Genomic DNA, 25,896 nt, shown 5'->3' with positions numbered 1-25,896 from the left:
CCAAAACGCCCTGACCCCTTACTTTTGGATTTTTTTTATTCCTTACTTACATATAAAGGTTCTTGGACCCATTTCTACATGGACTTCATTACTGTCCTGTCATTCTCCCAAAGGCAGATTGTTGTTTAGGTGTTGGTGGAGTGGGCAGATTCCGTAAACAGTGTCATTTTGTTCCTTTGTCTAGATTGCCTAAGGGTACCGTCACACAGTGCCATTTTCATCGCTACGACAGCACGATTCGTGACGTTCTAGCGATATCGTTACGATATCGTTGTGTCTGAAACGCTACTGCGATCCGGAACCCCACTGAGAATCGTACGTCGTAGCAGATCGTTTGAAACTTTCTTTCGTCGTCTAGTGTCCCGCTGTGGCGGCATGATTGCATCGTGTGACACAGGTTGTATACGATGTGCGCACAGTAACCAACGGCTTCTACATCGCAAATACGTCATGAAATTATCGCTCCAGCGCCGTGTATTGCAACGTGTGACCGCAGTCTACGACGCTGGAGCAATAATCATACGACGCTGCAACGTCACGAATCGTGCCGTCTTAGCGATGAAAATGGCACTGTGTGACGGTACCCTAACTCCCAAACCTTAAATAGGTTATTCAGTAAACACATGTGCATTTACATGGGATTCTGAAAAATGTTTTTCCAGACTGTGATAGTCAGTTTGCTTCTAAATTCTGTAGAGAATTTTGTAATAAGATATTGATTTTTTTTTTTCATCTGCTTACACCCAGAGACCAATGGTCAGACTGAACGTGCCAACCAGACATTCAAGCCATTTCTACGGTATTGTGTCTTTGATCACCAGTCTGACTGAGTGGAATATCCGCTTCCAGCTGAGTTGGCTATAAGTAATTAGTATAAAGAGTCAATTAAAGGGACTCTGTCACCTGAATTTGGAGGGAACAATTTTCAGCCATAGAGGCGGAGTTTTCAGCTGTTTGATTCACCCTTTCCTTACCCGCTGGCTGCATGCTGGCTGCAATATTGGATTGAAGTTCATTTTCTGTCCTCCGTAGTACACGCCTGCGTAAGGCAAGATTGATGTTGATTCTATCCAGAAGTTATTTATATTTAGATTCCATATTAAATTCCTCCACAACCAGCAAAATGATTGTATACTAGAAATCAAAATGTTCTTTAATTTTGCATTTTAAATAGATTCACGCTTTCCACGTGATCCTAGAACATTTAGAGCTGTATTCATTTGCTAGACAGTCACGAAGGCTTTTTATTTGCTTTCTTCTGCAACAATATCCTGTTGTTGTGATGACTCAGCCTCATAGGCCCTTATTGTTGGCTCGCACTAAGCACAAGGCATCAGTTCTGTTCAGCCCTACCCACAGTATAAATTCCAGCTCCAGCGTTCAGGATTATTTATATATGTCTGTTACAGATAATGACAGCATTTTATACAAATAGAGCCAAGCTATTAATTAACTACATCACATCTGCTGACTGACTAACCTGACATTACGGTTATTGCAGTCATTCACTCTATGAATATTAGTTAATAGGTCGGTTATAGATTAGCGTGGCTTGCTATGCATTTTTATGGAAATGAGTTCTACAGGCCATTGTGAAATCATAATTTATTTCATTATTTCCTATGGCTGGCATTATTTTGTACCTAAATGCTAAATGTATGTGACACTAAAACAGAAATATTTCTAAGTTATAATCATACATTGGGCAGACATATCATTGGTGCAACCTGTGCAGCCCCACGGGGACCCATTTATACCTCCAAAGCAGGTACAGTTTTGCATTTTTAAAGAGAACCTGTCACCTGAAATTGGCGGGATATTTAAACGCGTTTTTACCGGTCCGATTGGCGGCATTTCATCTTCATTTCTCCACCCCGTCCGTCCCTGTTGTCCACAATATGTAGTGAATTAGAGTACTTGTGTGCCATAGTTGGCGCGTGCGTAATGCAACTTCGGTAGCGCATGCGCAGTATGCTTTGCCCAACTGCGGGCAAAGCCGAAAAGCATTGCTGCGCATGCTCCCGCGCACTATGTCCCGCAACACAGTGAAATACTTCCGGGACATAGTGCGCGGGCGCATGCGCAGCAATGCTTTTCGGCTTTGCCCTCAGTTGGGCAAAGCATACTGCGCATGCTCAACCGAAGATTGCATTGCGCACGCACCAACTAAGGAGCACACGTACTCTTATTCACTAACATATTGCGGACAACAGGGACGGACGGGTGGAGAAATGAAGATGAAACGCCGCCGATCGGACCGGTGAATACTCATTTAAATATCCCGGCAATTTGAGGCGACAGGTTCTCTTTAAGAGATATTGGGCTGCAAAGGGCCCATGTTTTGTTCTTGCACAAGGGCCCTTTTCTGTGCTGCCGTCAAATAATTAAATTTAAAGGGATATTCTACTTAGACTAATTTCAGATGTGTTCTTAAACCATTGGACCAGTCAATTCCACACATTGGTTTTATGCATGAATGGGTGCAAGATTTGCATGCTATCTAATATATAATTGCCTAGAATACTACTTCCTGCAATTTGTGCCAACTTCCGTGGCTTTGTCCGGAGCTAATGTCCGGAGATAAGTGACGTCACCAGTGTCCTACACCCAGGCAGAGCACAGGGGCCCCAGGCAGCATATGGGGCCCCAGGCAGAGCACAGTGGCCCCAGGCAGAGCACAGGGGCCCCAGGCAGCATATGGGGCCCCAGCCAGGCAGAGCACAGGGGCCCCAGCCAGGCAGAGCACAGGGGCCCCAGCCAGGCAGAGCACAGGGGCCCCAGCCAGGCAGAGCACAGGGGCCCCAGCCAGGCAGAGCACAGGGGCCCCAGCCAGGCAGAGCACAGGGGCCCCAGCCAGGCAGAGCACAGGGGCCCCAGCCAGGCAGAGCACAGGGGCCCCAGCCAGGCAGAGCACAGGGGCCCCAGGCAGCATATGGGGCCCCAGGCAGCATATGGGGCCCCAGGCAGAGCACAGTGGCCCCAGGCAGAGCATATGGGGCCCCAGGCAGCATATGGGGCCCCAGGCAGAGCACAGGGGCCCCAGGCAGCATATGGGGCCCCAGGCAGAGCACAGGGGCCCCAGGCAGCATATGGGGCCCCAGGCAGCATATGGGGCCCCAGGCAGAGCACAGTGGCCCCAGGCAGAGCACAGGGGCCCCAGGCAGCATATGGGGCCCCAGGCAGAGCACAGTGGCCCCAGGCAGAGCACAGGGGCCCCAGGCAGCATATGGGGCCCCAGGCAGAGCACAGGGGCCCTAGGCAGCATATGGGGCCCAGGCAGAGCACAGGGGCCCCAGGCAGCATATGGGGCCCCAGGCAGAGCACAGGGGCCCCAGGCAGCATATGGGGCCCCAGGCAGAGCACAGGGGCCCCAGGCAGCATATGGGGCCCCAGGCAGAGCACAGGGGCCCCAGGCAGAGCACAGGGGCCCCAGGCAGCATATGGGGCCCCAGGCAGAGCACAGTGGTCCCAGGCAGCTTATGGGGCCCCAGGCAGCTTATGGGGCCCCAGGCAGAGCACAGGGGCCCCAGGCAGAGCACAGGGGCCCCAGGCAGAGCACAGGGGCCCCAGGCAGAGCACAGGGGCCCCAGGCAGAGCACAGGGGCCCCAGGCAGAGCACGGGGCCCCAGGCAGCATATGGGGCCCCAGGCAGAGCACAGGGGCCCCAGGCAGCATATGGGGCCCCAGGCAGAGCACAGTGGCCCCAGGCAGAGCACACACCAAATCGGAGGCCGAGGGGCCCCGCCAACCAAATCGGAGGCCGAGGAGCCCCGCCCACCAAATCGGAGGCCGAGGGTCCCCGCCCACCAAATCGGAGGCCGAGGGTCCCCGCCCACCAAATCGGAGGCCGAGGGTCCCCGCCCACCAAATCGGAGGCCGAGGGTCCCCGCCCACCAAATCGGAGGCCGAGGGTCCCCGCCCACCAAATCGGAGGCCGAGGGTCCCCGCCCACCAAATCGGAGGCCGAGGGTCCCCGCCCACCAAATCGGAGGCCGAGGGTCCCCGCCCACCAAAAGTAAGTGCGGCCCCAAAAGTAAGTCCGGGTGCAAAAGTAAGTGCGCCCCCGGGTGCAAAAGTAAGTGCGCCCCCGGGTGCAAAAGTAAGTGCGCCCCCGGGTGCAAAAGTAAGTGCGCCCCCGGGTGCAAAAGTAAGCGCGCCCCCCCCAGTCCCGTGTGTGAGAAGTGCTGCTGTAAAGCTGGTAGCGCTGTTCAAGCACCAATGCCCATCTAATATATAATTGCCTAGAATACTACTTCCTGCAATTTGTGCCAAGAAAGAACATACCAATATACATAGTTATTGATACATATTATTTATTATTTACATTATTGTTCTTAAGCAAAGAACCGTTGTTGTGGCATTTGCCACAACACGCAAAGTTGTTGTCTGATGTCTTTCATCACTCCCCTCATAAGCATGTTCATGGATCCTGTGTAACTGTACCTTAAATAACAAGAATTGTCAAGAGCTGGTGAGTGCAGCCATTTTTTGTTCTTTCTTACTATTATTTATTAATTGTATTATTCTTACATTTGAATAAATAAAGTATATATGGATTCTAGACTCCCGATTCTTTAGAATCGGGCTGCCATCTAGTTACATAAATTTGCTTATACGCGCAGACAGATGGGCTGAATTGGTCCGTGTGCTGTCCAGAGCTATCCATTGCATACAAAGGCAACACAGAAACCGGAAACACAGTCATATGTATGCAGCTGTTACTACTGTTAGCTCTCGTTCAGATGTCCTTTAATTGCAGGCCCACATGTTAATTTTTACCATCCGTGTGGCATCAGTTTTTCACATTTGCAAAAAAAATCTCTTATCCATTAAAACAGACAGAAAGAGACAGCATTTGGATTACACACGGATGGCATTTAGGTGTGTAAAAAAATACAGACAGAACACGCAAGTGAAAAATGTACATCTGTATGATGCCCTAGACCTAGACTGTTATTTATTCTTCCCAATCTATTTATTTCTCGATTCTCCTTCCGGCTGCTGGATAAATGAAGATCGATGCTTGGGAAAGTTAAATATTTGCATTTTATGTTGCACTTTTGGCTGTTTCAATTTAATCCTATGTATTCTTACCAATCCTCTTATTCTTGCCAAGTTTTTCATAAATAAGATTTGGGTGACCCACATTTCAGAGAGCACAGTTATAGGCCGGTGTCGTATTTGTCACACCGTTATACAGATCTCTACAGTAGTATATACTGTGAGGACAATGTAACGTGTGTCTAGATAGCTCGCTGTATGGACATGTGTTTGCAGGTAAATATATCGTAGACCTTCAGTTATGGCCTCTAAGATCTGAGAACAAGGACTACATTCTAACACACAAAAGAATACTGTATCTTTTGGGTTCAGTTCTAGTAACATTTATTAATTCCCAAGAACCACTTATTTTGGATTTGTCAAGTATTATTATTAAAGTTCTGTAATTTTAAGGCTGAAAGGAGACAGATCCGTAGAGTTCAACCTATAATTTTGCATTTTGATGCAGAGGAAGGCAAAAATCCAATAAAGCAGATGCTATTTGCTCCATATTAGGGGAAAAATTCCTTTCTGACTCCACATACGGCAATCAGACTGTCAACTTCCCAGCCCAGAATTTAGTGCCCATAATCTGTAATGTATCTTTCAAGAAAGGCATCCAGATGCTCCTTGTACTTTTGTAGTGAAAAAAGTTGCAGAATATTTAGTTGAGCGTTCCTTAGTCTTACTGCACTTACAGTAAAGAATCACCGTCTGTGATGATGATGATGATTAAAGTGAATTATTTTTGTATTAATAATTATTGATTATATAATTATTTTTAATGCAAAATGAAATTCAGATTGTCCAGTTCTCAGCTGAGGGGGGAGCCGGGAACCATTTTGTTGTAGTCCACAGTTGTGCTGTGAGCTGCAAATATCTCCCTGCCACCCCTCAGTGTTCAGTGGTGACAGGAGGTCTGGGAAGCGACAAGTGGAGGTCTGGGATGTGATGATCGTCAGTCTGACATTGTACTATTATCAGGCTACTGGAAGAAGTCACCGCTGCAGGGCTGCTCTGAGCTGTTAGTACCCTTTGTACGGCAGAGACTTTTTGCAATGGTGAGAACAGCTGGGTAGCCTGGTATTAGTAGTGCAATGTTAAGCTGCCCGAACTGTGTTCATATCCACTGTTATCGCTCTGAACATCAATGTAATCATCATGCTCCTGTACTCTGAATACTGAGTCCGCTCTCCTACTCTGTCAGTGTAAGCCCCATTCAGACGTCTTTACATTACTGACCTCTAAGGGTATGTGTCCACGTTCAGGATTGCATCAGGATTTGGTCAGGATTTTACATCAGTATTTGTAAGCCAAAACCAGGAGTGGGTGATAAATGCAGAAGTGGTGACGTGTTTCTATTATACTTTTCCTCTAATTGTTCCACTCCTGGTTTTGGCTTACAAATACTGATGTAAAATCCTGAGTCCTGACCAAATCCTGATGCAATCCTGAACGTGGACACATACCCTAAAGGAGGCTTTATACTGCCATAGCAGAGTCGTGTATCTAATCCCATCATGTATGATACACACCACAGACCCGTGTTTCTAATCCCATCATGTATGATGCGGCCTGCAAAGCTGCATATGTAAGTCCAAGATGTGTGATACAGCCACAGAGCCGTGTATCTAATCCCATCGTGTGTGATACAGGGCACGGATTCACAGATTACTCCCATCATGTGTGATACAGCCCGCAGAGCCACGTATCTAATCCCATCATGTGTGATACAGCCCACTTAGCCACGTAGCTAATCCCATCATGTGTGATACAGCCCACAGAGCCACGTAGCTAATCCCATCATGTGTGATACAGCCCACAGAGCCACGTAACGAATCCCATCCCGTGTGATGCAGCCCACAGAGCCACATAGCTAATCCCATCCTGTGTGATACAGCCCGCAGAGCCACCTATATAATCCCATCATGTGTGATACAGCCCGCAGAGCCACCTATATAATCCCATCATGTGTGATACAGCCCGCAGAGCCAGGTATCTAATCCTGTCATGTGTGATACAGCCCGTAGAGCCACATATCTAATCCTATCATGTGTGATACAGCTCACAGAGCCAGGAATCTAATCCCGTCATATGTGATACAGCCCGCAGAGCCACATTTAGTGCAGTCGTAATGTGAGCTAGCACTACACTGTTTTCATTGCAAATTTCAGCAGCTGCGCCCTCTTGTGTTTAACTGTGGAAATTATCAAAAATGTCTAAAATTATTTTTCATATTTTAGAATAATAAAATGTTTAATATTTTTTGTTTTAATTAATACCTTACATTTTTTCAATTAAGAACATTTTTTTGGGGGGATGACTCATTCCGTTTGAACCCTCTTTACTCTAGATGTAAAGGAATTTCTTCTTGTCATCAATGCAGGCTTAGATGTAAAAAAAAAATCATTAGAAAGATCTCTGTACTGTCCTCTCAGATATATAATCTCCCAAACTTCAAGATTTCTTTCTGTCCTAATATGCAGGACAAATTATAAATCATCATTTACAACCTGTTTCTCCACTTTTTCTGTGCCAGAGTTTGGCACCAGTGCAGCATAAGGCCATATTTACACATGGGAGATCTTTGTATTCTAAATATTTAAATGTATTTTGTTTTTGCAGCATTTTAAAAAAACCCATTCAGAGATATTAAAGAGTTGCTGCAAATTACCCTGTGTAAACATACAGTAAGTGAGACTGAGCTAGCACTCGAAGACAGTTCTGCTGAATGCATGACTCTTGGGGGACATACCATACCATTGTTTTATTTGCAGAGATGAAGCAATAGATTTTAGAAAAGACAACCATTTTTACACCCAAGGGCCTTATTAGTGACGCTGAGACCACATGTGCTGAATACATTGGTCTTCGTTCATGTCTCCGAAAGATAACTGTTAAATAAAGGCCTAACTTTTGGGGATCCTGGCTCTCACTGGGCAGATGAAGCTGAAGGATGGAGTAATACAGCCTATTCTCCATAGTAGAAAAGTGTGCAAAATAGAATTTATGAAGGAATAAGTCTTATAATGTGACTAGAGATATCAGCTATATCAGCTTCTGGTTGGCTCATATCCCTAGTCATGTTTTAGGGTTCATTAAAAGGGTTGTGTATTGACTTACAGGATAGCCACGAACAGTAAAAGGCACTGGAGTGACAGTGTTTGTACTTCTAGAGGCGAAATCATTTGCATAGCCGATCATACAGCATAGGACATGGCCACTAGGCGAAAACATCTCAGTGGTCCCCTTTAACACGTACCACGATTCATGATGCACAGATATGGCAGAGAAATATAGTGCCACACAACCCTTTTAATGAACCCTAAAACATGACTAGGGATATAAGCTAACCAGAAGCTGGTATAGATGATATCTATCTATCTATCTATATATAGTACAGACCAAAAGCTTGGACACGCCTTCTCATTTAAAGATTTTTCTGTAATTTCATGACTATGAAAATTGTACATTCACACTGAAGACATCAAAACTATCCAAAAGCAGTCTTCAAAGCAAAAGGTGGCTACTTTGAAGAACCTAGAATATAAGACATAATTTCAGGTGTTTCACACTTTTTTGTCAAGTATATAATTCCACATGTGTTAATTCATAGTCTTGATGCCTTCAGTGTGAATGTACAATTTTCGTAGTCATGAAAATACAGAAAAATCTGGGCTGGTATGTATGTGTGTGTATATGTATGTATGTATATGTGTGTGTGTATATATATATATATATATATATATATATATATATATATATATATATATATATATATATATATATACTGCACAGTGCCACTTTTCCTTCTGTCCTGTATATATGTACTGTACAGTACCACTTCTCCTGTCCTGTTGTGGGAGAGGCGACATTGGACTCTGGGAGGATCAATATTGGTTTATTATTTTCAATATTCCTATGGGAAAATACAAAAAAAATTTGGAAAACTCATTTAAATGGATTATCCCAAGTAATCCCCTATACCGAGAACTTTCCAATCGCTGGGGTCCAACCTCTGGGACCCCCATGATCCCCAGAACTGGAGTTCTAAAAAGCACTATGTAAATGTGTGTGGGGAGCCAGGGCCATAGTCGTGGCTGACATATATTGCTCAATCACGCCCTGGTCCCTGTTACATGAATACAATGTCCCCTTTTCAGCATACCTTCTCCTTCACCTTCGCACATCAGGGTCCCTCGGGGCTGCTGAAGTTCTGCTGCTGGCGCTGTTATGCATAAAGAGACAGAGTCCAAGTTCAACTTAAAACAGACAACTTTACTGGTTTCTTCTCTCAGCACATCCATGTCTATTGCAGCATCAACATAGGGTTCCACACAGTTTACATCCTTCGCTTTCCTTGTCTCCCTCATGTCCTTCAGCACATTCCTGGATCGCACCGTCTTGTCCGGTTTCGCAGCATCCTTCCTGTCCAGCTTCACAACTCTTAGGAGTTCCCCTGTCCGCTTCACGACAGACAAAAGGGCATCTGCCCACATAGTAGGCTGCCACATGATAGAGCAACCTGCGTTCCTGTGCTGCTGCAATTCTGGAACTCCTGGCCTTGGATGTCTGGGCTTCTAGCTTCCAACGTTACGGGACCCACTGTGTTGCCCCGGGCTCTAAGGCCCTCCAGGACTGCCTGGGCTCTTTGGCTCTCCTTGGCTCCCAGCTCCCTGGCCCCACTAAACTCCAACAAGGAAATATTATCTTATCCACAGCTGGCCCCTCCAATGTTAACTATTACTCTTTTCCTATAAAAGCTATTGTACTAAGGTATCTCCATCTAGTGTCCTAATTGACTTACTGCACTTTCCCTATTCACACATCATGTATATACATAGCAGAATAAGGTATTAAAACATGTACAATTAACAACAATTAACATCATTTAAATGGGACGTGCTTGGGGTATAAAACAGTCTCTGTGACCCCCTGACAAATGGAACTGTGGTTGATCATGCACACTGCGGCGCCATTCACATGTGGCTCTTCAAATAACACCTTTAAGAGAAGTGTAAGGGCACAGCACAGTATAGCAAAATCCACTGTTTGGGTGTGGGGGGAGTGTTATAATATGTGGGGTTTGTGTGGCAGAGCTGCTTTTTTGTCCCAGTCTGGCCCTGTTCTCCACTCATGGTTACTGCTTGGGTGAAGCCATTTATTGTCAAACTACTGTGTTTTCTCTTTTTAAATCGTAATGACAATCCAAAACATCCAAATGACCCTGATCAAAAGTTCACATACCCTGGTGATTTTGGCCTGATAACATGCACAGAAGTTGACACAAATGGGTATGAATGCCCACTAAAGGTAACATCCTCACCTGTGACCTGTTTTGGATTGTCATTATGATTTAAAAAGAGAAAACACAGTAGTTTGACAATAAATGGCTTCACCCAACAACTAGCCATGAGTGGAGAAACAGTTTTGGTGTTCATCATTCATATTCCCTGAAAAAGGCCAAGAAAGCAAAAATTCTGCCGGAGTATATAAACTTTTGAGCACAACTGTAGTTTATTCCATTATTTTTTTGATTTGTCTATTCTGTTTTACAGGTCTGAAGACAGACTTTCTATAAGTAGTAACCAGTCTTACAGAGGACAAGGCAGCGTAAATCACAGTAAAAGGAACGCTCTTAATTCACCTGGCTATTTATCATCAAGCATCAGTGTCTCATCAGAGAGCCATTCTGACAATGACAGGTTAAACCTCTCCAACTTGACAAACCATGGGCAAACTCAAGCCATTAAAAGCCAGTTAGAGAGCATTTTATCTTCTGTGAGCAACTCATCTCATCGGTAAGGTTCTTGAGGTCATTATGACGTGTCCAAACAGATAAATTAATGATGTGTGAACTCTATTTAAAATGTTTCTTCTGGAATAGAAAAATAATTAAATCTAATCATAAACATATTCCTTAATATCTTTATCAATTCACATTTGTCTTGTCTAGGTAGGTAATGTATCAAAATGGCCGCCACCTTGTTATACTGAGTACGAGACTTCATTGCTGTGTTCTGGAGATAACCTATACCATGTACTTCAGAAAGACGGGTAGACTGAGTGAGTAACCTGTAGTATTTCCTGTATTAAATCAGAAAGTCAGGGTGGACATCAGTGTGAGCAAGCCTCTTCTTAACTCAGCACCTCTTTGTATCTCAGTATTAAATTAGAAAGGTAGCCAGCAGTGTGAACGGTATCTTCTTATCTGAGCACACCTTGTTTTAGATCTCCAGTATTAGAACAGAAAGACAGATTAGACATCAGAGTGTTCAGCTTGTTCTTACCTCACACCCCTGGTATCTCAAGTATTAGATCAGATAGACAGGGTGGACAGCAGTGTTAGCAGCCTCTTCTTACCTGAGCACACCTGGTATCTCTAGTGTTACATGAAATAAAAATAGTAGACAGCAATGTGATCAGTCTCTTTATACCTCAGCAACCCAGGTATCACCAGTGTAAGATCAGAAACACAGGGTGGACAGCAGTGCGAGCAGCTTCTTTTTACCTCCGCATCCCTGTTATCTCCAGTATTAGATCAGAAAGACATGTTGGAGAGCAGTGTGAGTGAACTCTTTTTACTTCTGCACCCTTGGTATTTCCAGTATTAGATCAAAAAGCTAGTGCACACAGCAGTGTGAGCAGTCTATTCTTGCCTTATCACCCCTGATATCTTGAATATTACATTAGAAAGATGGGGTGCACAGCAGTATAAGCCTTATCATCTTACATCACTTACATCAGTACTCCTGGTATCTCCAGTATTACACTCCCTGATAGAAGTTATGTCGCTTATCCATGTTATGTAAATAAAAGCTTATAACCTGACGTTAAATTCATCCATTGGTTGTATAAATTATTCTTTTGAAAGCTGAAACCCTCCGAAATGTGGTTTAGGTTAAGAAAATAATTGGCATCAATGCAGAAATATTGACCAGTTAATGGACATAGAATGGTCAGATTTTGGCAAGACAAAAGTTTTGTCGCCTGGTCATATAATGCACCCAATCCTAGCTTACATCCTCACCTGTGCTCAGTAAATGATTGGTTAATTAGTGTGTGTGTATAGAAAGAGATCCAGCACCCCAGACTTTCACTTGAACTGCAACTTGAGCTCTGACAATATGCCAAAAATCCACCCTGTGACCAAACCCTGGATTATCAAGAGGCTGAAGACCAGATCCACTGCAGAGGTGGCTGGCACCTTTAATGTGTCTCAGCGTCAAGTACAAAGATTTAAAAAAAAAAAAAAAAAAGATTTGAAGAGACTGGAGATGTGTTTGACAAGCCCAAGTCCGGCAGACCCTGCAAGACAATTGCTCAGGTGGAACGTTTGTTGGTTAGAAAATCCAAAGCAAGCCCCTCTTCCACTGCAGCAGAGCTCCAACAGGCCTGGTCACCTCAAGTCCCTGTGTCAACTAGAACAGTTTGTAGGATTCTGTCTTGAAATGGCCTCCATGGTCGAATCAGTGCCCAGAAGCCAGCACTAAACAAAAGGCAAATAAAAAACCATGTAGTATTTGCAAAGTCCCAGAGTCTGCTAAACAGATGGACACTGGAAAAGTGGCAGAAGGTGGATTTCTCTGCTGAATCTTCAGTAGAATTACACCACAGCCGCCGCAAATACTGCAGGAGACCTACTGGAGCCCGTATGGATCCAAAAAACACCCAGAAGACAGTTAAATTTGGTGGTGGAAACATCATGGTCTGGGGTTACATTCAGTATGGGTGTGTGCGAAACATTTGCAATGTGGAAGGCAATATCAATAGCCTAAAATATCAAGAAGTATTAACTACCTCTTATATTCCAAATCATAAAAGGGGTCAAATTCTGCAGCAGGATGGTGCTCCATCTCATACATAAATCTCTACAACAAAGTTCCTCCAGGCAAAAAAGATCAAGGTGCTCAAGGACTGGCCAGCCCAGTCACCAGACATGAACATCATTCAGCATGCTTGGTGTAGGATGAAAGGGGAAGCTTGGAAGACAAAACCAAAGATCAGAACGATAGAGTGGACAGCAGTGGTAGCAGCCTCTTCTTACCTCAGCATTCCTGGTGTCTCCAGCATTAAATCAGAAAGACATGGTGGGCATCCGGGTGAGTGACCTCTTCTTACCTCAGCACAACTGGTATTTTCAGTATTAGATCAGAAGGACAGGGTAGACTGCAGTGTGAGCTACCCCTATCATCTGTTGTAGATTAGAATATTGGCTGGGAGAAAGTCTTGCTACACATGGAGGGAGAGCTTCCTACTGAACTGCTCACAAAAATGTGTCCTATCATTCTAGGACCGCTTTCTGTTGTGGTACCAAGACAGCAGCCAATATAATTCTACAGTGATTATTTCCCTAGACAAAACAAGTGCAATTTGCTAATTTAAAAGTATTTATAAAAATTTTTAGGACACTTTATTTTTGGCTTATTTTTTTTTCTTTTCCTAAAGATCTCTTTTAAAACACTCTTTTACATAAAGGCTTTGCATACCATTGCATTGTTTTTATTATTCATTGGCCTTCAAAATGCAAAACTTAGAAAACTTTTCATCTATTCCTCAAATTCACTTTCCAGTCAGTGCAACTCCTTTACATAGCTTCCATTCTATTCTGGGTGAGTTAGGCATCTTCATCCCCTCTCCTACTGTGGTTGATGTTATGCTATTGATTGTGTATTATCTATATGTCTGTGTTAGGCTATGTGCAAACGTTGCGGACATGCTTTTTCATTCAAATTCTTATTAGGGGATTTTTACAGTATAGGGGATAATAGGTCAGGACATTAAGCTCATCTTAGCATAGTTGCACCACAACAGTTTACATACCAAGTACAAAAACAACATAAAATAAAGTATAGATTAAAGTATTCTGGCAAAGTAATAAGACCTCAAATAAAGAAGCTTTTCTTGCTTGGAGAAAAAATTACGTTCCAAGAGGACCATTTGGAATTACATTTAGGTAGTTATTCCTTAAAGCTAAGGACATTTCAAAGGAGTTATGAGAGAACATAATCTCAATTATGTCAGAAATAGAGAGTGTCCATCGATTTCCACTTTGATGCAATACAAGTTTTTATGACAGAAAAAATATGTAAAGAAACTTGTTTAATTTTTTGAGGGAGGTCATCTGCTTCCAGAAAAAGGAGAGCCAATCGGGGAGAAATTTTGACTGGAGACTCATTTATTTTATTCAATAGTAAAGACACATCTTTACTAAGTATCGAAAGTTAGGGATAGCGTTATTTCTGCGCGGAATTGCACCAAATCCACAAAGGATTGCTCAAGTAATGTTAATCAATAGGAATACAGAATTCGTGTGCGCATGCTGCTGAAAATTACATCCTGATTCACAGCGTTTTATTTTCCGCAGCCTGTCAATTCTTTGCGTGCCAAAAATGCTGCAGGAAGGAAATGATGTCAGAAGGAGGAAGAGTGTGTGGGCGGAGAGTGTGTGTGTGTGTGTGCGTGTGTGAGCGGAGAATATGTGCGTCTGTCGATCTGTGGGTGTGTGTCTGTCTGTGGGTGTTTGTGTGCATCGGTCTGCGGGTGTCTGCGTCTATCTGCGGGTGTCTGTCTGCGGGTGTGTGTACCCAAGCGTTGTCTGATGGGACTACTACTCCCATCAGGCTATGTCTGCTGTCACATATAACAGTGACAGCATGAGCCCATGATGGGAGATTAGTCCCATCAGCCGGAGCCTGTGTTCATTTGTAAAAAAAAAAAAAAAAACAACTAAATACATTTACATAATTACATACAATATACATACTCACCAAACACCTAATCCCCAACACCCGCGTCTCCTTCAAGAATCAAAAATAATAAACCAACATATACTCCCTGTCCACGTAATTCATTTAATAACGAGTGTCCCACGACAATTTCATGTGGAGAACAGTCACATTGGGAGATGTGACCACTCTACCCAGCCTCCAGCGATGCACTGACAGGAGGTAATCGCTCCCGCAGTCTGCCAAAATGTATGTGAGTAAGCCAAAATCCTTCTGGGAAAGCATCTTGTGGACAGATAAGACCAAGATATAGCTTTTTGATAAAGAACATTGTTCCACTGTTTATCGAAAATGGAATGAGGCCTCCAAAAAAAAGAACACAGTATCTACAGTCAAATATGGTGGAGGTTCAAAGAAGTATTGGGATTGTTTAGGTGCCTTTGGCACTGATTGCAAGGCATCATGAAATCTAAAGGATTACCAACGGATTTTGGGTCACAATGTAGTGCCCAGTGTCAGAAAGCTGGGTTTATGTCCTAGGTCAAGGGTCTTCCAGCAGGACAATGATCCCAAACATACTTTAAGAAGCACCCAGAAATGGATGGAAACAAAGCGCTGTAGAATTCTTAAGTGTCCAGCAATGAGTCAGAATCTAAATCCCATTGAGCATCTGTGGAAAAATATTAAAATTGCTGTTGGGAGAAGACACCCTTCAAATGTGAGAGACCTGGAGCAGTTTGCAAAAGAAGAACGGTCTAGAATTCTAATTGAGAGGTATAATAAGCTTCTTGATGGTTATAGGAAGCGATTGATTGCAGAGGGTGTGCAGCCAACTGTTATGTTAAGGGTACCAATAATTTTGTTGGGGTTTTGTGTGAGATTATATCCAATTTGCCTTTTTTTAGAAGTTTTTGTGTTGTCCCAATACACACAAAGGAAATAAACATGTGTATAACAAAACTTGTAATGGCAATAATTTTCTGGGAGGAATACTTAATTTTCTGGCACAATTTCAAGGGTGCCAACACTTTCGGTCATGACTGTATATTCTTATTTTTATTCTTATTTACATAAGCATATAACCAGACCTTGGGGTTTTCAACTTTCTCCTCCCCTTGTCTGCTTTTCTTCTTCTTTATATTATGTGGATTCTATATATTGATTTTCTCAGTCGCCCATGACAGCACTACCAGACAGCACTACCAGAGAGATGGAATCCGCCCTTCAGGGACAGGAAACCTACAGGATAAAAGGGCGGTACCTCTCTCCTGCCTCAGTTTTGTTTCCTGTCCCTGACAGGGAAACCCTCAGGATCGGTACCTGTATCCGGAGCCGACCAGTGGAGGTTTGACGGCGGGGAGGCCCCTGTCATCGCTGGCTCGGTGTCCGCCGCCGCCGCTTCTGGGTCCGATGGGGCTGCAGAGCGAGCGGAGGGAAGCGCCGCTGCCTCCCCGGATCGGGGTAGGAGCTTTAGGGACCCGGCGTGCCTCTGCTGAGAGGCCTGGTCCGGAGCGGCGGCCTGGTGTGTGTGAGAGCACCAAGATGGCCGCCGCACCGGATATAGATGCGTCTACTTCCGGGTCCCGGGGAGCGCGCATGCGCACTGGGCACCAGCGCTTCCCTGCAAAGCAGCTTGGAGGAGGGGTGATCGGCGCGCTTTTTTAAAAACCACAGCTGTGAGAGCACCTGTCGCTGCATGCAGTCCCACTATGGCAGACAGCAACCAGCAGCTCCAGCCGGCGCAGCCCTTACAGCCACCGCCGCAGCAACAGCAGCGTCACCACCAGCGCAAGTCGGGCGGAAGGACCTCTGCAGGCACCCGAAGTACCCGCTCCAGAAGCCATTCTACGCCGCAGAGTAAAGCCTCCAATATGTCCAGCCAGCCGACACCTTCTACTTCGGGTCTCATTCAAGATCCCGTTCCTCCTCCAGAATTGGTACTTGTAGCTGCGCAAGATGGGTGAGTGATCTTCGTGAAAGTTCACAAAATAATTAGGGTCCCCCTTTCCGTTTGTTTTTTAGGCAAGAAAAAAAACGGAAAAAAACAAACATAGAGACTGCCCCTTATGTGGAGAACCCCTGTCACAGAGCTGGGATAAAAAACTATGCGGTTCCTGTATAGGTCAAGTCCTCTGTGAAGAAACCCCCAGTTTTGCCTCTGAATTACGCTCGGTAATAAGATCAGAGGTAGAAACAGCATTCAAATCCCTTAAAGGGGAGGGGGTTAAGGAGAGAACACCTGTCTCCCTGTCTCATTCTGATCCTTCTAGCTCTGATGAGGATGTGTCAGATAAGAAAGGTTCCTCCTCCTCCTCAGACTGAGAGTGGAGGCCGCCACTGCTTCCCCTTAGATGAAATAGATGCCCTGGTAAAGACTGTAAGATCTACAATGGGGGTTATAGACCCACGTCCTGACAAAACGGTACAGGACATTATGTTTGGCGGCCTGGGCCAGAAAAAACGCAGAGTTTTTCCGCTTAATGAAAATGTGCAGGTCCTAATTAAAAAGGAGTGTGAGAAGCCAGAAAGGAAAAATTCATCTGTACCCTCCCTTAAAAGGAAATATCCTTTTGCGGAAGATGACTCTACAGCATGGGATAAAGCCCCTAAACTTGACGTGGCAGTCGCTAAGGCGTCAAAGAAATTTGCTCTGCCCTTTGAGGACATGGGTACGCTAAAAGACCCCCTTGACAAAAGAGCCGACACCTTCCTAAAAGGGGCCTGGGAGTCAGCAGGGGGATGTTTAAGACCTGCCATAGCGGCCGCATGTACTTCCAGATCTCTAATGATTTGGTTAGACAATCTGGAGAAACAGTTAAGGGATGGAGTATCCCGACAAAAAATCATTGAATCAATTCCCATGATTAGGGGGGCGGCAGCCTTCTTGGCTGACTCTTCGGCGGACTCTATAAAACTAACTTCAAAATCGGCAGCCCTGTCCAATGCAGCTCGTAGAACGCTGTGGCTGAAAAACTGGCCAGGCGATCTACAGACAAAGCAAAAACTTTGCTCAATCCCATGTGAGGGAAAATTTCTGTTTGGGGAAACCCTAGATGACGTTTTACAAAAAGCAGGGGATAAAAAGAAGGGATTCCCTAACCTGGCCGCACCATATGTCAGACGGCCCTTTCGGAACAGGAAATTTTTCTCTGCAGACGCCCCCCTAAAGAACAGAACAGGTGGGAGGAGGGGAGAAATAGAGACAGGGGCTTCCTCTTTGGCAACTCCCCCAGAAATAAAAAAGCCCCTAAGTGACACCTCCCCCAGGGTGGGAGGGAGACTGTCTCAATACCTTCCGGCCTGGGAAAAAATCTCTTCCAATACATGGATTTTAAATGGCATTTCAGTAGCACCCCGTATTTTCACCAAGGTGGTAGCAGAAATGATGGCCCATATAAGGGAGGAGGATGTTATTATAATACCTTACCTAGACGACTTCCTGATTGTCAGCGATACAGCACAACATTGTCGCCAACAGTGCACCAGAGTGATAAAAACTCTAACAGAATTAGGTTGGCTCCTAAATCTCCAGAAGTCAAAACTAGAACCGACTATGGTGCAAGAGTTTCTGGGCCTAACTCTGGACTCGATTTTACAGGAATGTCGCCTTCCAGACCTGAAGAAACAAAAAATACTAAGCATTGTGTCTGGAGCTCGCTCAAATCCTCATATGACCTTAAGAGGAGCGATGTCTCTACTAGGGTCCCTTTCTGCTTGTCTCCCGGCAGTACAGTGGGCTCAGATCCACACAAGAGACCTCCAGTGGGATGTCCTGAGAAATCAGGTTACACTGAGGGGACGCCTGGAAGATCGCATGACTCTAAGTTCAGGCGTTATTCGTTCCCTACACTGGTGGCTGGATTCCAACAATCTGTCAAAAGGGGTTCCGTGGGTGATAGATGTACATCAAGTAGTTACCACGGACGCCAGTCCCACGGGGTGGGGAGCTCACCTGGGAAACAGTGTTACTCAGGGGGTCTGGACAGATCAAGAATACCAGGTATCCTCAAATCAAAAAGAACTTTGTGCAGTGAACCATGCTCTGTCAGTTTTTCTTCCCAAACTACGGGGACAACATGTCCGGGTTTTCTCGGACAATCAAGTAGTGGTGGCCTACCTGAACCACCAGGGGGGGACCAGATCCCAAGCCCTGATGGAATCTACTTCCCAAATCTTTACCATAGCCGAACATCACTTCCTATCCCTCTCAGCATTACACATAAGAGGAGTAACGAACAAAAAGGCAGACTTCCTAAGCCGTACCCAGCTAAAACAGGGGGAGTGGGCTCTGAACCAAGGGGTCTTCGATCAGATCACAAAAATTTGGGGAGTTCCAGTAATAGACCTCTTCGCCACTATAGAGAACAGGAAAGTAAAACAGTTTTGTTCTCTAGATCACAGAGGGAACCCCAGAACACTGGATGCATTCTCGATTCCCTGGACTCACGGTCTGACATATGCCTTTCCCCCTCATATACTTATACCGGCAGTCCTGCGGAAGATAAGACAGGACAGGGCGAGAATCATTCTAATAGCACCCTTCTGGCCCAAAAGGGCCTGGTTTTCCTGGCTGAGAATCCTATCTATCACAGATCCCTGGGTTCTTCCGGATCTTCCGGACCTACTATCACAGGGGCCGGTATTCCACCCTCAGTCGGCAAATCTACACTTGACAGCGTGGAACTTGAAAGGTCACTGCTAAGGGCAAGAGGATTCTCAGATAATTTAGTCTCCACACTATTAAAAAGTAGGAAGACAATAACTACTAGAATCTATGGTAAAACTTGGAAAAAGTTCCTGTCCACCTCTGGGTAAGACTACAAGATGGGGTTCCAATAGCCAAAATATTAGACTTCCTACAGAAAGGTTTGGATATGGGCCTCTCAGTGAGCACCTTAAAGGTGCAAGTAGGGGCCTTAGGGGCGTTATACAATCATAGTGTTGCCACTAACCCATGGGTAGCAAGGTTCATTAAAGCCGCTGCACGTTCTAGGCCAATAAAAATCAGAAGCCCTCCATCTTGGGACTTAAATTTAGTTCTTTCAGCTATGACAGAACCCCCATTCGAACCCATAGATTCGATACCGCTTAAAATCTTATCCCTTAAAATGGCCCTTCTTACAGCTCTAACATCTGCCCGTAGGATTAGTGACCTTCAGGCCCTATCTGCGAACCCTCCATTCACACAAATTATGGAAGATAGGGTAGTATTGAGGACAGACCCTGCTTATCTACCCAAAGTTGCTTCCAATTTTCATAGATCCCAGGAAATAATCCTTCCTTCCTTCTGTCCAAACCCGAAAAATCAAAAAGAGGAAAAATTCCACACCTTAGACATAAGAAGGTGTCTAATACACTACTTAGAGTCCTCCCGTCAGTGTAGGAAGGAAGGCTGTCTTTTTATCTGTTTTCAGGGGCCTAGGAAAGGACTCAAAGCCTCCAAAAGCACTATAGCTCGTTGGGTCACTGATGCGATAGCCTTGGCATACTCGTCCACGGGGAACGCAGTTCCTGAAGGACTCAAGGCACACTCTACAAGGGCTATGGCGACCTCCTGGGCCGAAAGGTCGGAGGTACCAATAGATAAAATCTGTAAAGCGGCCACCTGGTCAACACCTTCAACCTTCTTTAGGCACTATCGCTTAGACTTAGCCTCTTCGTCGGACTTAACCTTCGGAAGAAGGGCTTGCAGGCTGTGGTCCCTCCCTAAAGCAATAATCTCTGCAATTCTCTCTGGTAGTGCTGTCATGGGCGACTGAGAAAGTCATAGTTACTCACCGATAACAGTGTTTCTCAGAGCCCATGACAGCACCTGCTTATTCCCCCCCTTATCACGTGTGCGGTGAGCACTTTATTATACGAAGTGTGTGTTTTCATTTAGACACGGTGTAATCTTCATAAGTTTTTTACTAAAAATATATGTGTATTTCTTGTTGTCACTAACCTGGAGGACCTCTGATGCTCTGTAAACAAAACTGAGGCAGGAGAGAGGTACCGCCCTTTTATCCTGTAGGTTTCCTGTCCCTGAAGGGCGGATTCCATCTCTCTGGTAGTGCTGTCATGGGCTCTGAGAAACACCGTTATCGGTGAGTAACTACGACTTTATTATATTAGCTCAATTAGGTATGTAACTTTTTACTAGATATGCTATTCTTTGTTATATATGCATGAGACCCACGTAAAGGAACCCTTGGACTTATAGGTGACTTTTTTTTCATTTTATTTGTAAACGGTCTTTAATTGAACGGTCTTTAAAGGAAGGAAAGCTAGTGGTCAAGTAAAACCATAGCGACTTTTATTTCTTGACATTAATATGTTGGCACTTATCGGTGTTGATATCTGTAACTGCGTGTGGAGATGATCCATGTGACATCTTAATGTCAAGAAATTAAAGTTGTAATTGTTTTTCTTTAACATCGGACATCTGCTTTCCTTCTTCCTTCACAATATTTCCAGTTCAGTACATTACATACAGCGAATCAAGCATTGGGTGAGCTGAATATTGCTTGTTTATCTACTCTATGGATAAGGATAGGTTCACATTGCGTTAATGGCAATCCGCTTACGGCATCCGTTACATAGCGGCACTAACGCTATGTAATGGATGCGTTAGCGCGCCCATTGACTGCCATTATGTAGCGCATCGCTAACACATGTCATAATCGGCATGCATTAGTGATGTGCCGTCATTCTGTGACGGACCCTCGGACGTGGTCTACAGCGTTTCGGGGTCCATCACCGCTAGCACAGATGGAGCATCTGCTCTAGTGCGATCGCATAACGCGGTCTTTAAAAGGCACTTGTGTGGCACAGTCCGTTTAACGCATGCGTTGAACAGACTGCACTAACGCAATGTGAACCTAGCCTAATGTATCAAATGTACTATTCTGCTATGGTTTACAAAACCTAGTATACCAAGGCCAATATTAGCAATAATACCACCAGACCATAACCTCACAATACCACCATACTGGTAATAAACAAACTACTATAGTAAGACAAATATTACAACTCTACAGTGATTTAGTGGTAGATACCTGATATACCCTGGTTCTTTGTAGAACATACTGTGGATGTGTATAATGTACAGATTAGTGATGAGCGAGCACTAAAATGCTCGGGTGCTCGTTGCTCGGGTCGAGCAGATTGGAATACTCGGGTACTCTGCCAGAACAACGTGCCCAATATAAGTCTATGGGAGACCCGAGTATTTTTACCGCAATCCCCATTGGAGGCCATTTAAGGTCTAAAAATGTCTGAAAATGCTGGAAACACTGCTCAAATGACACAGGGGCATCATGGGGATCGCCCCTGGAAGCATTCCTGACTCCTAGTTCACAGCCTTAATCATTTTTTCCCGAGATTCATGCCATTTTTCCCTGTGCAACAAAAAAACACATGAAAACGAAACCAAAACGGATTTTGCTGGGAAATATGTTAAGGTACATCCTTGCAGGTTAATGACTTGCCTGTAAGGCCAAATATTAACCCCAGACCGAAAATTTCCTCTCCCACTTGGGCTTAGTTCAGACGCAGCGTTTTTGAAGCGTTTTTGAACTTTAACATTGCTTTCAACCAGTACAAATGCATTCACTGGGAAATGTTATTGTAACATTTAACAACCCTAGCTGGCCATGTGGTGTGTGTGACACATACGCAGACCCATCTTGTTTCATTTACGAAGGAGGGACTCTTAAAGGCTCAGAGCCTATTTTTACTGGTGCATCAGGCGGCAGTAATCTTCTTAAAGGGCCATTATGAAACAGTGGTTCTCCTAAGCTGTTGTAGCCTATGCTGTGAGTGGATGGGCTGCCAAGAATTACGACACACAATACCCCTTTCATAAGATGTCCAGGGGGGACTCCTGAAAAAGTGTTGCATTGAATTCAAGGCCTGCCCTGCTACCAATTCATATGCTCCCCAATAAGCCTTTGAACCCACATACTGGATGGGCCCATGAAAATCCACTTCACAATATGCATTTTTTACTCCTTGCTGCCAATGTGTAAAACAGAGGCCAGCCCTGCTGCATAGTCGGTCATATGCACCCCATTACGCCTTGGAACCCACATACTGGATGGGCCCATGAAAATCCACTTCACAATATGCATTTTGTACTCCATGCTCCTTTGTTTTACACATTAGCAGCAAGGCGAGCCCTGTTGCATAGTCAGTCATATATGCACCCCATTACGCCTTGGAACCCACATACTGGATGAAAATCCACTTCAAAATATTCATTTTGTACTCCCGTACTCCTTTGTTTATATCTGCTGCCAGTATTCTCACATGGGAATTTTCTAAGTAATTCTGCTACAAGGGCAGGTTCTCCAACCAGTAATGAGTGTCACCCAAAATTTTTAAAATGCGAGGGTCACGTGAAATGCAGCACAACATAAAGTCAGCCATGCGTGCCAGACTGCTAACAGGCAAGACTTCCGTGTCCTCACCAACAGGACGACTTAACATGCTGTCCTCCTCATCCTCCTCCTCCCTGTCCTCAGGCCATACCCGCTGAACAGACGGCATGACAGCTGTGTTTGTAGTACCGACTATAGCACATGAGTAGCTCCTGTTCTTCTTCCTCCTCCTCCTCCTTGCCTACCAATCCATGTTGAGAAGACATGAGGCTGGGCTGAGTGTAATCCCCCTGTATGGTTCCTTGCTCCATGTCCTCATGCTCTGCCAGCAATGCATCCTCTTTAATTGTGAGCAGAGAGGTTTTCAGAATGGTGAGAAGCAGGATGGTGACTCTAATTATGGCGTCATCACCGCTCACAATCTTGGTGCAGTCCTCAAAGTTTTGGAGGATGGTACATATGTCAGACATCCATGTCCACTTCTGAGGTCTTATGTGTGGAGTCTGAACTGAATATCAAAGGCCTTGTTGATGTTGGTAGTCAACAACTGCCCTCTTCTGCTCACAAATCCTTTCCAACATGCGGCGTAAAGTTACAGTGCGTGGGGACATCACACACCAGCCAGTGAGCTGGAAGCTGCAAATGCTGCTGAAGCATGGCAAGGGCGGTTGAAGCTGTAGCTGACTTTCTAAAATGGGCAGACAGACGGCATACTTTCACTAGCAGATCCAGCAGCTACAGGTAGCTTTTCAGAAAACGTTGAACCACGAGGTTAAGCACAAGGGGCCAAGCAAGGTACGTGTGTGAGCTCACCTTGCCTCAGAGCCGCCACCAGGTCACGGCCATTGTCACACACGACCATGCCGGGCTGTAGGTTCAGCGTTGTCATCCAAACATGTGACTGCTCTTTCAGCGCTGTCCACAACTCTTCTGCATTGTGCAGTTTGTCACCTATGCAGACTAGCTTCAGCATAGCCTGTTGCCGCTTGGCTGAGGCAGGGCTGCAGTGCTTCCAGCTTCTGACTGATGTGTTGATTTCAAAGATGGAGGATGAGGAGGAGGTGCAGGAGATGTAGACTGTGGGGGCAGCCTTGATTGACATAGGGCCAGCAATCCTCGGCGTGGGGAGGATGTGTTCCCTCCCAAGGTCTGACTGGGTCCCGGCTTCCACTATGTTAACTCAGTGTGCCGTCAGTGATATGTACCATCCCTGCCCACAAGCACTTGTCCATGTGTCCGTGGTTAGGTGGACTTTCCCTGTAACAGCATTGTTGAGGGCACGGGTAATGTTGTGGGACACATGCTGGTGTAATGCCGGTACGACACACTGGTAGAAATAGTGGCAACTGGGGACCGAGTACCTTTGGATGGCCGCCGCCATCAGGTTGTGCAAAGCTTCCATCTCAATGAGCCTAAAAGGCAGCATTTCTAGCGCGAGCAGAAGAGAAATATTAGAATTTAGGACTCTGGCCTGGGGGCGTTGGCTGGGTATTTCCACTTGTGTTCCAAAGACTGGGTTATAGACAACTGAAGGCTGTGCTGGGACAAGGATGCGGACGGGCTATACGATGGTGCTGCTTGACTGTGGGCCACAACAGGTGCAGGGCTAGAGGCATCTTCACATGCACGGTGTACTGGGGATTGGCTTCTATGCAAAACAGTGGTAGAAGCAGTGGTGTGACTTGCAGGCAGTGGTCCTGGAGCCTGGGGTTCGGCCCACAGTCAGGTGCTTTACTGTCATGTGCCTGATCATGCTGGTGGTGGTCAGGCTGGTTGTTTTGCTACCCCTGCTGATATGCACATGGCAGGTGCTGCAAATGGCCTGTTTGGGGTTATCGGCAGAGTCTTTAAAAAAATAACCAGAGTCAGGATGATCTAACAGTTGGTATGGCAACTTCCCTCATGTTGGTGTTATGGGGAACAAATGCACGCCTTCTGTCTGTGGCCACCACACTGCTTCTTCCTGCCTGTTGGGGTGATATGCCTCCTTCCCCATGTTTGCTGCTGCCCTCGCTCTGCATGTCTTCCTGCCAGGTTGGGTCAGTCACTATGTCATCCACCACCTCTTCTTCCACATCTGCACCCTGCTCCTCCTCCTGACTTTCTGGCAATTGTCTTATCGTCCACCTCTTCTGACACTTTCCCACCATCGCCTTTGCATGACCAGGGCTGGTCAAAGCTTTGGGCATCTCTACATGCGATCTCATCTGTCCCCACTTCAGTTTAAAGCTGCCAAAAAGGAAACAGAGAAGCACATTGCTAAGGAGAGTAAAACTAATCCCAAACTGTTCTTCAACTATATCAATAGTAAAAGAATAAAAACTGAAAATGTAGGCCCCTTAAAAAATAGTGAGGAAAGAATGGTTGTAGATGATGAGGAAAAGGCTAACATATTAAACACCTTCTTCTCCACGATATTCACGGTGGAAAATGAAATGCTAGGTGAAATCCCAAGAAACAATGAAAACCCTATATTAAGGGTCACCAATCTAACCCAAGAAGAGGTGCGAAACCGGCTAAATAAGATTAAAATAGATAAATCTCCGGGTCCGGATGGCATACACCCACGAGTACTAAGAGAACTAAGTAATGTAATAGATAAACCATTATTTCTTATTTTTAGGGACTCTATAGCGACGGGGTCTGTTCCGCAGGACTGGCGCATAGCAAATGTGGTGCCAATATTCAAAAAGGGCTCTAAAAGTGAACCTGGAAATTATAGGCCAGTAAGTCTAACCTCTACTGTTGGTAAAATATTTGAAGGGTTT

At 45.2% G+C, this 25,896-nt stretch overlaps 1 protein-coding gene across 6 annotated transcripts in view; it reads left to right on the top strand.

The window, feature by feature from the left end:
- ARHGEF37 (Rho guanine nucleotide exchange factor 37) overlaps positions 1 to 25,896 on the top strand; it is a 172,807-nt gene that overhangs the window by 35,738 nt on the left and 111,173 nt on the right. For 3 of the 6 annotated variants that reach the window (XM_077265751.1, XM_077265756.1, XM_077265752.1), the window contains exon 2: positions 10,599 to 10,841. In XM_077265751.1, the coding sequence (XP_077121866.1) occupies positions 10,599 to 10,841 (243 nt within the window). Of the gene's footprint in view, positions 1 to 10,598; positions 10,842 to 10,996; positions 11,107 to 25,896 lie in introns of those variants that run through there. The other 3 variants (XM_077265757.1, XM_077265754.1, XM_077265755.1) reach the window with 2 other exon arrangements.

This window comes from Ranitomeya variabilis, chromosome 5, assembly GCF_051348905.1.
Source record: "Ranitomeya variabilis isolate aRanVar5 chromosome 5, aRanVar5.hap1, whole genome shotgun sequence".
Classification (NCBI taxonomy): Eukaryota; Metazoa; Chordata; class Amphibia; order Anura; family Dendrobatidae; genus Ranitomeya; species Ranitomeya variabilis.
This window is presented reverse-complemented; position numbering and strand designations above follow the sequence as displayed.